This window comes from Cordyceps militaris (genome assembly GCF_000225605.1).
Source record: "Cordyceps militaris CM01 unplaced genomic scaffold CCM_S00001, whole genome shotgun sequence".
Lineage (NCBI taxonomy): Eukaryota > Fungi > Ascomycota > Sordariomycetes > Hypocreales > Cordycipitaceae > Cordyceps > Cordyceps militaris.
Genome location: NW_006271969.1, coordinates 15,041 through 28,684, shown reverse-complemented (window position 1 = coordinate 28,684; position 13,644 = coordinate 15,041). Strand labels below are relative to the sequence as shown.

At 35.0% G+C, this 13,644-nt stretch overlaps 1 protein-coding gene across 1 annotated transcript; it reads right to left on the bottom strand.

The window, feature by feature from the left end:
- Window positions 1-5,169: 5,169 nt before the first annotated feature.
- CCM_00001 (isochorismatase family protein) lies at window positions 5,170-6,153 on the bottom strand (the record flags this gene model as incomplete). The annotated part of the gene is made up of 1 exon (XM_006665161.1): window positions 5,170-6,153. The coding sequence occupies one exon, from the start codon at window positions 6,151-6,153 to the stop codon at window positions 5,170-5,172; it is 984 nt and encodes a 327-aa protein (XP_006665224.1).
- Between the last annotated feature and the right edge of the window lie 7,491 nt (window positions 6,154-13,644).

Sequence of the window (13,644 nt, the reverse complement as noted above, 5' to 3'; positions counted from 1 at the left end):
CAGCAAACGGCCCGCCTCCGTTTCGGCGCCTTTCACACACACACCCAAAACCAGCGCAAGGAAGTGAGCTGCGAGCCCGGCGCCATGATTCTCGCACCGCTTCACCATCGACGAGACCACTCCCGGCGGCTGCCGCGTCTTCCACGCCTCGCGCAACGATGACTGGCCGGACCCAACGCGCGCGTCACACTTGTCCCCCCCCAATCTACCCGCTTGTGCCTTCGCCGCCATGTACGACGTTGCTGCTAGCCCCTTGTACGACGACGACGACGACGACATGGGCCGCCGATACCGCTGCCGGCAAGACCATCCCTGGGCCTGTCGGCGACTCGGCAGACGCAATACGCGAGCGCCGCCGACGCCTTGTGTCTGCCTCCGACGGCACCATGAGCAACCTGTTCGTCGTGGCGCCGGCGCGCTTACCGGGCGTCGCGCTCAGCCTCCGACCTCTTTCTGGGCGAACTGGCGCGGGAGGACCGCCGCCAGATCAGTACGGTGCGCGGCACCCTCGAGGGGGCATTCCGCCCAGTGTTTGTCACGCTCGGGACGGACGGACGGCTCGTTGTACGCGGATGCGGCGCTGTTTGTGCGGCTGCGACGTGACGCCGATTCTGGACGACGGGCTCTCTCGCGACTTGCTTCATCCTTCCGTTGCCGGAGCCTACAGAGGCACAGTAAAAATTGTTTGATTGGCTGCCTTCTCCCAGACACAGTAGCGGTGGACAGCAATCTCATGACGAGTTGCACAAATAGTTTCTTCTTTGTTCCCGTTTGTGTTGCAGGAGTTTGCATGTATTGGTTTTGCCTACGAACACTTAGGCGTACACAATAGACTTAGAGATACGCGACCTGCACCCGAGCGCTGGTTCTCACTTCTAGGTTTCATCCGACATCGCTTTGCAAGACTATTCATCACATTCCCGCCAAAGTAGCACTATATCTATCGCCATGGACTCTCTCTATAGAAGCCCAACATCGCCCTCCATTCCTCTGCAACTGTTAAAGAGACACCAGAATCATCCACCAGTATCATGCCTCTCAGACCTCCGGGTATTCACACCTTGCAAAAATGTCCGCCACCGGTGCCCTGACTTACATCACCAACCGAAACGAGGCCAGCTACCTACTCAAGCTACCCGCAGAGGTCCTCTGCCAGGTATACCTGAATCTCAGCAGCATTGATGCTGTTTGCGCGCTCATGTGCACATGTTCCAAACTATGGAACGTATTTTACGTCCGGCCAGTCCAGATTGTCGAGAACGTCCTGACCAACAGCATGCCCAATCAAATGGCTGGCGTCATCCAAGCTGTCTGGAACTTGCACTCTGGGCGGCCGAGATTCATGACTCTTCGTGTCATGCGCGGCATCGACGAAGCCCACTGTCTGTCGTCGTTGAACAAGCACGTGTCGGCCGATTTTATCTGGAAGTTCATCAGTCTGGCCAGAAGAATCCACGTAACCGCACACTTCATCTTGGACGATTGTCTGACCAACCTTGTAAACATCCGGGACAAGCTGCACCCCTACCCAATGCTGTTTCCCGAAATCGACCGGCCAGGCCAGCACCGCCGGCCGCGGTGGATCGACCCCCGGCCGTTTCTGACATCGCCGAGCTGGTGTGAGGAATGGCGAATGATACAAGGTTTGTGGCTTTGCGAGTTTCACGCCTCGTTGATGGAAGCGCAACGGCACGCGCATGCCTGGATTTGCGCGGAACTGGCCCACGCTGCTAGACTTGGTCTAGAAGATTTCTTCGACAACGGCTGGGCGGGCACGTTCTGGACAATCCACCATGGGCTCGGAGCATTGTCATCGAGAAGGAGCCAGTTCCGAAATAGCCATGACAGGGAAGTTATGCTGCCAGACAAAATGTCGCTCAGGGCATCGCCGTGGCCTGCTGGCGTGACAACGGCGCAGAGCTGCCGGTGGACGTTTTCAGCGCCCCCAGTCGTCGGTCAAGGGGTGCCGTGGGACCAGACAATACTGGATCCTGAGACAGAAGGGTACATGTTCCTGATTGCAGACGACACCGGCATCGCTCCCAGGGCCGCCGAGCTCTATCGGCTCCCCGCATCCGAATATGCACACCTCGGTCTCTTACACTGGTGCAGGGAGAGAATGCACGACCTCGGGCTCGTATACAGAAACGACTGCCGTATTCATGACATGTGGCATGGACGGGTATACGACTACTGGCTGAGTCTGTTGCCTCGGTGGCTCATCCAGAGGTGGGAGGAAATCCAGCGAGAGGAAAAGCGGGAGCAGCGGAGACGCCACGGAAGACGGTGAATCGGGGCGGCTAACATGGACAAGCAGATGAACTATATAGAAAATTTACTTGCCTCTACTGTCTTTAAAATGAAGTATGATGCTCGGTTCTGTTGAAGCGTGAATCACGCGCAACTGGGATGTCCGCCATGGCATGTGCGGCCTCATACCAGCTGCGCACTGAATGTGTCACATGAATATTACACCGCTTAGTATTGCATGCGGGTGATGCGGTATTCTAGGGCTGCTTGATTGCTTCCGCATCACTATCTTGTGGTACACTCTTCTCTCTCGGACTCTGTTTCTGGCTACACGAGGCAACGCCACATATGGCGGTCACAACTACAGTGGGATGCCGTGACCAGGAACTTTGTGCAGCTATACCTTGACTCATTGCATCATCAGTCGAGAGAGCACTGCCATTGTCGGTATCACGAGGCACAACCTTCAAATCATGTAACTTGTGGCGGCCACATACTCGTGCGCCTCGTTTGTTGCCCGCCACCTTACCCCTCACCAGACTTTATTTAAACAAACAGCGGCGCTTCATCATGTTCTCAACTCGGAGCAACACCCTTTCTCTGAACCAACTTCTCTTCCAAAATGGCTTCGCTCAGCGACATGCGAATGCCCACGTCCACCGTACACTACCGTGGAGACTTGTGCCACTGGCCTCGAGGGGCGCGCAACTACTGGCCCATCCTCCCCTCGGAGATCATCCTGTCCGTATTCGAAGAGCTCACGACGGTCGAGGACCTGTGGTGCATGGCCTGCAGCTCCCGGCGGCTCTGGCACCTGTTCCACCTGCACGGCCCCCAGATCCTGGAAATGGTGCTGCTCGACGACACCCATCCCTGGGTCTGCAACGTGATCCACGCCACGTTCAACCTGCAGGCGCTCGACAGCTGCGAATGGACCTACACCGAGCTGCGGCACCTCGACTCGTACGGGCCCCGCGAGCCGTTGTCGCCGACGGCGCACCCGCACATGATCCGGCGGTTCGTGACCAAGGCGCGCAAGATCCATGCCCTGGCGCACATCATCCTCGGCAACTGCATGCACCACCTCTGGACGCTGGAAGACAAGCTGCGGCCGTACGACGCCGACGAGGAGTGCCCCGAGATCTACTGGTACCTGGACCGGGAGGCGAACCCGGGCGAGGAGACGCGCGCCGTCATGGCCCTGTGGATGTTTGAGCTGCACTTCACGCTGATACTCGCTTGCAGGAATCCGCACCTGGCATGGGTCCGGACCATGTTCCAGACGATGCCGCCGGCCTCGACGGACCTCTTTCACTTCTTCCGCAAGACGTGGTTTGGCCCGCTCCTCACCATGTGGCACGGACTGTTGCAGCTGAAATACCCCGCAGACTTCCTCGACAAGCAGCTCGTCACCGACGCGAGCCTGCCGCGCGCCGTGCCCCTGCCGCGCCTGCCCCGCGGCGGCCTCGTCGCCGCGCACCGCTGCGCGACCGAGCTGCCCAACTACTCCCCGCACAACCGGCACTCCATGTTTGAGCGCATGCAGATGGGCCGCGTGATGCGCCAGCAGCCGCTCGTGTCGCGCTTCTTCGGCAGCCTGCGGGCCGTGTCGCCCGAGCAAGAGGACGACGACGGCGGGCTCTTCCAGCTGCCGTACCGGCCCTTTGTCAAGTACGGCTTCTTCCACTGGGACCACGAGAAGATGCAGAGCATCAGCCTGCTGCCGTGCGGCGAGCTCGACCGCGCCGCCCTGTTCCGCTACTGGCGCGGCCTCCTGCCGGACCACATCGTCGCCGCCTACGCCAAGCAGCAGGAGGGGGCCAAGGCCCGCCACTGGGAGCACATGGCCCGCCTGGTCGCCGCCGGCCAGCCGATCCCGGAGCCCCAGGACGCTGCCCTCTTTCAAAACATCTTAGCGGAGGATCCGGAAACCGAAGAGGAAGATGAAGAGATGGGAGGTGAAGAAGAAGAAACCGAAGGCGAAGACGAAGAGACCGAGGCCGGAGACGAAACGACCGAAGCTGACGATCCGCATACTGAACCCGAAAATTCACAGGCCCAAGTCGAAGCAGAGGCATGAAGATTTTTGCTCACCTTTCCGAATAGCTGCTCTCTCGCGCCGAGACGTGTGTGAGTAGGTGGATCAAGGTCCATAGGTACAGACAGGCACCTGGAACCACTCATCTAGAATCAAGTAGAAGTCGCTATAACTCTTAATCTTGATTTGATCTCAATAAAGCGCTCCTATTTCTTTCGCTTTTCCTTTGTTTTGCCTTCTCAATGAGCCTCGTGCTCTTGGTTTCCCATGCCCAAGGATGTCGTGTCATGGGGTTGTGATATGCGCCCATCTTTTCTGCGGTAACAAAGTGAACAAGGTATAATCCTGACTGATGGGCATTCAGAAGTAGATGGGTAGAATGAAGCAAATACGTTCCAAGGACCCCAAATAACCCAACAGAGGCCACTTTGCAGACATGATATATTCTAAAAGACTTATAAGCCACCACCAAGGAAGCTCACCAACGCCGTTATTGGCTGCTATGGACCAGTGTGCGAAGGGGGTACGCAGAATAATGCATCCAATGGCTTTGTTGAAGGCGAGAATGAAGAACTTCGAACGACAAATGCAACACTAAGCCAGCGGCGCAGAGCAAGAGAAACGCGATTACGTCTTGGAGGCAGCATGACTGTTGCCGAGGGACAGGCTCTTCAGGATCAAAAGGATATTACAGCAAGACATTCGCCAAAGCACAGGTCGTAAGCCACGGAATGGGGCGAAGCGCCCGCGATGTGGCGTGTGCGGACCTGCTGAACAGGATAGCGATTAAAAGTAATTGAGTTTTGGCGGTGCGGTCTTTTTTTTTTGTATAATCTCTGCACGAAGGTGGTTTGGGATGGCCACTTCGCTATGGATCTACTTTACTGGTAGTTCAGACCCGCTGCTTTTGCCAATGCCTTACAGCTGGTCAAAAAGCCCCAGCTTCGGGAACAGTTGAATTCGTAAGTTGCTTTTGCGTACGGCAGGCTGTCTGTCCCGCAACCATCCTTCAAAAAAAAGGTGTCAAACCCCTGGGCATGTGCGTCTTGTAGAGTAGCGCCGACACATTGATCAGTGTTGACACCGGAAAAAAGGAGGGTGCGGATTTTTTCCTTCTTCAGGTACTCTGCGAAATCAGACTTGTCGTTCCAGAGACCAGAATTCCGGTTCTTGTGAATCCAAACATCGGGACGGGCCGTTTTCTTACCCGCCTCGTACGCCTCGGCCAATGGCCCATGCAGAGCAGTATTCCAGGTGTCCCTCATCATAGCCCGGCCAGCGTTGATGATGCTTCCATCTTCCAGAATGATTTCTCCGAGCTCCGTGCCGGGCAGCTTGGCGAGATTTGGCCGCTCACCGCACTTGAGGAAGTTTGCGGGATCGTCTGGGTCGCCGTCCCTATCGCCCAAACCATAGTCGACCTTTTCCGTGTTGACATCAAAGGCAAAAACACGAACTTCGGCAGGAGGCATGTTGGCTAAGTCATGCTCAGTGAGACCCCAGTTGAGCCAGACAAGCTGTAGGCCAAGCTTGCGCGCAGCAGGTATGGCGTATTGTAGCATCGCCTGCTGAGCGTCGTACATTGGGCGGGCGCTCGGCGGATCGAGTGCTTTGTTCAACCCGATGTTCTGCATGTCGATGATGACCAAAGCCGTTTTAGCCGCGTCAATCTTCACGTTGACGAGCTCGCAATCGAGATGAACAGCGTTGCTTGGCGGGTTAGAGCATGGGTCCGCTTGATGGGTCAGATCCCAGCCATCCAGAGTCCAAATCCAAGTGTTTCCCCCCGTTCCAACGAGGATCTTCTCGTGGGGGGGGTTATCGTCGGAATTTTCAGCGATTTTGTTGGTCAACATGGAAGCCATTCTCACTGATGCTGATGGAGTGATGAAGGGTCGATATCAGTGTCAGCGTGAGTTGATTAGGACAGAAAGTGACGGTGCACGAGAGGGGCAACGACTGTGTGTGCATCACGTGCATTCCGTTGGGGACAAATGAGCTTGGCTTCGGCTGAGAAAGGAGGCGTGACACATGTAATCAGGTCCATACAAGTCTACCCGTGCCCGCCCTCGCTTTACCTCCAAAGAGGGTGCTCCCCACCAAAACCGTCATGTTACCAAAACCGTTATTTTTAAAGCCGAAATTAACCTTAATTTAATAGTATAATACCTACCTAACTATACTATTATTTATATAATTAAATAGTTTTTTAAGATACCAAGCTTATTACTTATCTTTAGATTTTTTTATAGCTTATTTAAAAACCTTAGTATATTTTTATTATTTTAAAAGCTATTAATATTATACTTTAATAATAATTTACTTCTTTTCTTATTATTCTTTATTATATATTATTTAGTAAATATTCTTAATTAAGATAATATCTTTTTTTATTAATTAAGAATTCTTTTTAGTTTATTAGCTTAGAATTTTAATATAGTATTAAACTTCCTTTTATATACCTATTAAAGCTAAAGACTTATAATTATATAATAAATAGACTCTTTAATAATTCTACCTATCTATTTTATAAGGTTAAGATTAATATTATAGCTATAGTTTTCTAGTGTCCTAGTGTCCGCGAAGGCAGGGGTATTACAACAGTAAGGCGTGCGAACCGTATGTATAGACCCCCTGCTATGCGGACCGGCCCGAGTATGGTGTGGTGGGGCCCCTGTAGGTAACGGGCGTTATTACAGACATGGCGGCGTATGCCGTTTTTTTGTTATGACAGTGTTTAGGAACCCTGTTTACAATATTAAAAAATTCGCTATAGTGTCCGCTACTGCCTAGTAGCCTGATTTCTCTTTTCCTAGCATAATAAAGGGATAGCCATAGTTTTCTAGTATCCTAATATCTAGGAAGGTAGGGATATTATAATAGTAAGGCATATAAACTATATATATAGGCCCCCTACTATATAGACTAATCTAAGTATAGTATAATAAGGTTCTTATAAATAATAAATATTATTATAAATATAATAATAACTTATAAAGAAGTTAGGCTTAAGTTTATTTTAAGCTAAGTTTAGCTTAAAGCTATTATAAATAGACTTTTAATATACTTTTTTCTATATATTATAATAAATAAATAAACTAGTTTTTTCTTCTTTTTTATTTTATAAAAAAGTTAATACTATTATAATACCTATTTATAAATACCTTAAAAATAGTCTTTAATAATTAAATTTTTTTATATTAATACTTTTTTTATTTAATTAAAAAAAACTAATAAAATAAAAATAATAATAATAAAATTATAATCTAAATAATAATTATTAATAATTAAAACTTATTTTTATAATATAATAATTCTATACTAAAAAGTTTTATATAAATTAGTATATAGATTATTAGTTTAATTTAAATCTAACTAAAAATACCTTAAATAATTCTTTTAAAAGTTAAATAGTATATTTACTTTATAATTAATTTATAAAGAAATATAAATAAAATAATAATAAAGTTAGTTAAAATAAAAGCTAAAAAGTAATATATATTAATTATTATACTATTTTAGCTTTTAATTAATAAAATAAAACTAAAAATTATATATATATTATAATATATATTTATAAATAATAATAATAATTTTTATATATTAATTAAGCTAAATAACCTATTTAATACCTTTATTAATTATAAGGTAAGGAAAAACTAAAATACTTAAAAGAAAACCTTATTTATATTTTATAAGATTTTTTATAGTTTTATTCTAAAATATATAAAGGTCTAATAAGACCCTTCTTAATACTATATACTAGGTTTTTATCTATATCTTAGCCTATATTTAGCCTATACTACTTTAGCTAGTTAAGCTTATTAACTACCTTTCTTTCCTTTAGGTTTTTATTTATATTAAAAGGGTTATATTTAATCTTATATATTTTTAAATTAGTTAAGCCTATTATTCTTTTAACTTCTTAACTTCTTAGTTTTTTCTTTTCTTTTTTATTTTTATTTATATTAAAAAAAACTATATTTAATCTTATAAGTCTTTAAGCTAATTAAGTTTAATTACTATTATAGCTTTTTAGCTTTTATAATACCTTTATCTTTTTTCTTTTTTAAAAGCTTTTAGTTTTTATTTTTATTTATTATTCTTTTTTACTTTTAATATTTTATATTTTATCTATATAAGTTTAAAGTATATTTTATAAAAAATATTATAATAATACTTTTAAAAATTACCTTTAATTCTTATTATATTAGCTTATATTATATAATAAAACTTAATAAATAAATAAATATATTTTCTTTATAATTATTAACTTTTAATAAAGACTAAATAGTAATTTTAATTATATTTTATTTAAATACTTATAATTATTATTATTTTTTATTAACTAATATATTATTAATAAGTTATTATTTTAATCTTATTTATAACTAATAGGATTTTATATAAATAAATAATTTAAAGCTTTATTAGCTATTAGTTAATAGTTAATAAAGAATTAAAAAAGTTTTTTAAAGTTTTTTTTTTTTCTTTTTTCTTTATTATTAATATTATCTTCTTTATTTTTATTAATATATCTTCCTTCTTTTTCTATTCTACCTTTTTTCTTTTTTTTATATTCTTTTTTTTTATACTTATAGTTTTTCCTTATTAAATTTTACTATTCTTTAATAACTAACTTTATATAGTTACTTTATAATATTTTATTTATTAATTTTTACTTTTATACTTAACTAGGAAAAGGCTTTTAATTCCCTTATTAGTTTTTTTAATTTTCTAACTACTAGTTAAGGAACTTACTAATAATATATATATAATATACTTTTTACTTATAGCTTTAATTAATTACTTTAAGTCTTAATATAATACTTTTATACTTCTTAATAGGTTTAATTTTACTATTTATAATAAGGTTATTAGTAATAGTAAGTTAAAGTTATTTAAGTTATTTTAAACTTCTTTTAATTATATTATTATTATAAGTCTATTTTTAATATAATAGGCTTTAAAGAAGAGAGTTAAAAAAGCCTTTATTAATAAAAAAGGAAAAGGTTTAATTAAAAAGGGTATTAAAAATAAAAAAAATAAAAAAGGCTTTATTTAAATAAAAATAAAAAGCCTAAAAAGACTATTAAGAAAGTAGTTAAAAAGAATATTATTAAAAAAGAGATTAAAATAATTAAAATAGTTTTAACTACCTTTACTTTTAGGTTTAATAAGAAGTATTTTAATTTTATTTCTTTTTAATTTTTAATAAATATTATTATATTAATAAGTAAAAATTTATAAAAAACTTTAATTAAATAATAAAATATTATATTTTAAACCTATTTTTATTTATATTATTATTAAAATTTAATTAAAACTTAATCTAATTTATTATTCTTTATTATCTATTTATATTTAAAGGTATTATAGTTATTATTATTTATAGAACTATATTATAATAGTTATTATATACTTTAAGTAGTTAAAAACTAGGAGAATATTTTTTTAGTTTTAAAAAGGGATTATATTTAGGCTTAAGTATAATAATAAGTAAAAAAGGATAATATAAATAGGATTTTTAAATCCCTTTTTATATTAATATATTAATAAAGAAAATTTAAAAACTTTTTTATTATAAAGAAAGACTATTAGCTTAATTTTATTTATATAAAGTTATATAATTAATAAACTAATATAATATAAAAGGAATTATAAGGTATTCTTTTTTTTCTTATATTAGATTTATAATAGGTAATATATTAAATAAATTTATAGCTATTTAATTTCCTTTTAATAGTATATATTTATATTCTTTTAATAGTTATTTTATATAATTTAAAGCTATTTACTTAGTTTCTTTTTATTACTTTTTATTATTTAGTTAATATTTATTAAAAGTCTTTTTAAAAGGTATATAAAAAGTAACCTTTATTAATAAATCTTATAATATTATATTATTAAGATTAAAATCTATAATATAACCTAGGTTATTATATATTAAAGCTAAACTATTACTTTATTCTTTTTTTATCTTATTAAGATTTAAGCTTTATAAGTAATAAAGTAAAAGTAAATAAAAAGAATATTAAATTTAACCTTAATATAATAAGTAATTATAGCCTAAAAGGCTTTTATTATTATATAAAGGTATATTACCTAAAAGGTATTAAAAGTAATAATTAAGCTTATTAGTTTATCTTTTAAGGTATATTAAGTAATAAGGCTATAAGCTATAATTAATTAAATAGTATAAAAGTAAAATTCTTTTATATATTTTAGCTAAAAGCCTTAAGCTATTTTAATAAAAGCTTTAAAAGCCTATTAAATAAAGAAAATCTTTATTTTAACTTTAGCTATATATACTATTTATACTAATAATAATATAAACTAGACTTTTAAAAGCTAAATTACTACTTATAATATAAGCTAATAGTCTTTAAGTAAAAGGCTTTTTAGGATTATAAATTAACTTTATTAAAAGTAAAAAAGTTAGAATTTTAAAATAAAGAATATTAAAGTATAAGTTATTAATTATTTAAAGTAAATAGTTTATACTTATTAAAGCTAAACTATAACCTAATTTTAAAATATTATTATATTAAAAAGGTTTATATTATTAATAAACCTTATAATTATTATCTTTTAAACCTTAGTTAAGGCTTAATATAAAGATAATAAGAAAAGAATAAATAGAATTAGTAATAAAGGGGAGCCTTATAGGACTTTTTATTAGATTTAAAGAGTATTTAATAGGGATCTATTTAAGTAAATCTATATTATCTTATTCTAAAAGTAAGTCTTTAGTAAAAAAAGAATAATAAAAGGGAATTTTAAATATTAAAGGGTAACTATTATTATTAAATAAACTATATTATTAAAAATACCTATAATATTAAGTTAAAGTATTAAAATAAAACTATTTTAATATTAAATAATTTAAATTAGTTTAATTATTAAGGTAATTACTATCTTTATTAACTATTAATATTAATTACCTATTTAGCTATTTAGAAGAAGTTTATAAGATTCTATTACTTTAGCTACTTAGTTTATTATAATCTTTTTAAAAAACTTCTTTATAGTATTTAAGAGAATAATTAATCTCTATTCTTTAGCTATTCTATATTTCTATTCTATCTTACTTAACTTCTATATAATAATTATTATCTTTATTTAGTACTTTTTTAGAAAGTATTCTATTTATATATAAACTATATAAAGTATTATAAAGTAAAGGTATAATAATTCTTTTAATATCTTAAAAAACCTATAAAAAATCTTATTAAGGCTTAAAATATTTTATAATATATACTTTATTAGTATAGACTTTACCTAGTTTATAATAATATTCTTTAATATTATACCTTTATCTTAGTTTAAAATCTTATTTATTAATAATTAGGGGTTATAAAAGCCTATTAAGAAGTTAAAAAAGAACTTTTTTATTAAGACTTTAACCTTTTTTTATTTTATTTTAATTATTAAAAGGTTTTTTTATTTTAAATAATAAGACTATATTAAAGCCTATACCTTTAGTATACTTTTTTACCTATTAGTAGTACTTTTAAAGCCTACCTAATATCTAGGTAATTATATTTAAGTAAACTCTTTATACCTAATTCCTTACTTTCTAGACTATCTTATTCTAGATAGTAATTACTTAATATACTTTTTTCTAGTTTTTTTCTATTTTAACTTTCTAAGCTTATTTATAAAGCTTTTAAGCCTTTTTTATTATTATTATAACTTTAAGTATTTACTAGGAAGCTATCTAGCCTTATAAAAATACTTAAAAGAGAATATTTACTAATAAGATTTTTTTTAGAATCTTATTTAAGTTCTTAAATATAGTATTAATCTCTATTAAAATAAATAGCTAATATAGCTTATTAAGATCTAAAGGAAATCTAATTATAGTTTTTATTTATATTAGATTTATATTTATTTTATATTAAGCTAAATATATAATTATAAAAAAGAAAATAAAAAAGCTAATCTTTATTAGCTAAAAGTAGTAATTAAACCCTATTAAGTCTTTTAAAGAATCTAGTATTTAGCCTTTTAAGTCTAAAAAGTATTAAACTAAGTTTAATATATTTAATCTTTTATTAAACTTTTCTTTTATAACTATTTTTTAAAAAGTAATTAATACTATTTTAAATTATTTTAAAGTAAATAGGGTTTTTTTTAATATTAATAAAGTCTTTTTATAAATATTTTAAAAGGAATAATAAATATTAAAATTCTTTATTATAATATATATTAATTCCCTATTTAAAAAAGAAAGAAGTTATATTAGATTTATATTAAGTTTAAAGTAAATATTAAAGAAATAAATTAATAAGTTAAAGAAAATAATATAATAATTATTCTTTTTAAAAAAGACTATATAATCTTTTATATTTATTTTTTTATATATATAAGTTATTATCCTTTTATTTCCTTAAAAGTATTAATATAAAGCTAATATTAAAGCTAAAAGTAGTTTATTATTTAATATTTCTTATATAATAATAATATTTAGTTTAATAATAATAATTCTTATATATTAATTAGGCTAAATAACCTATTTAATATCTTTACTAATTATAAGGTAAAGAAAAACTAGAGTACTTAAGGAAAAACCTTATCTATATTTATAGAATCTTTTATAATCTTATTCTAGAGTATATAGGGGTTTAGTAAAACCCCTTTTAATACTATATATTAGGTTTTTATCTATATTTTAGCTTATATCTAGCCTATACTACTTTAGCTAGCTAAGCCTATTAACTACCTTTCTTCCTTTTAGGTTTTTATCTATATTAAGAAGGCTATATTTAATCTTATATATTTTTAAACTAACTAAGCCTATTATTCTTTTAACCTTTTAACCTCTTAGTTTTTTTCTTTTTCTTTTATTTTTATTTATATTAAAAAAAGCTATATTTAGCCTTATAAGTCTTTAAGTTAATTAAGCTTAACTACTATTATAGCCTTCTAGCTTTTATAATATTTTTACTTTTTCTCTTCTTTAAAAGTCTTTAGTTTTTATTTTTACTTATTATCTTTTTTTACCTTTAATACCTTATATTTTATTTATATAGATTTAAAGTATATTCTATAAAAGATATTATAATAATACTCTTAAGGTTATTTTTAATTTTTATTATTATTAGCTTATACTATATAATAAGATTTAATAAATAAATAAATATTTTTTTTTATAATTATTAGCTTTTAATAAAAACTAAATAGTAATTTTAATTATACTTTATTTAAATATTTATAGTTATTATTATTTTTTATTAATTAATATATAATTAGTAAGTTATTATTTTAATTTTATTTATAACTAATAGAACCTTATATAAATAAGTAATTTAAAGCCTTATTAGCTATTAGTTAGTAGTTAATAAAGAATAAAA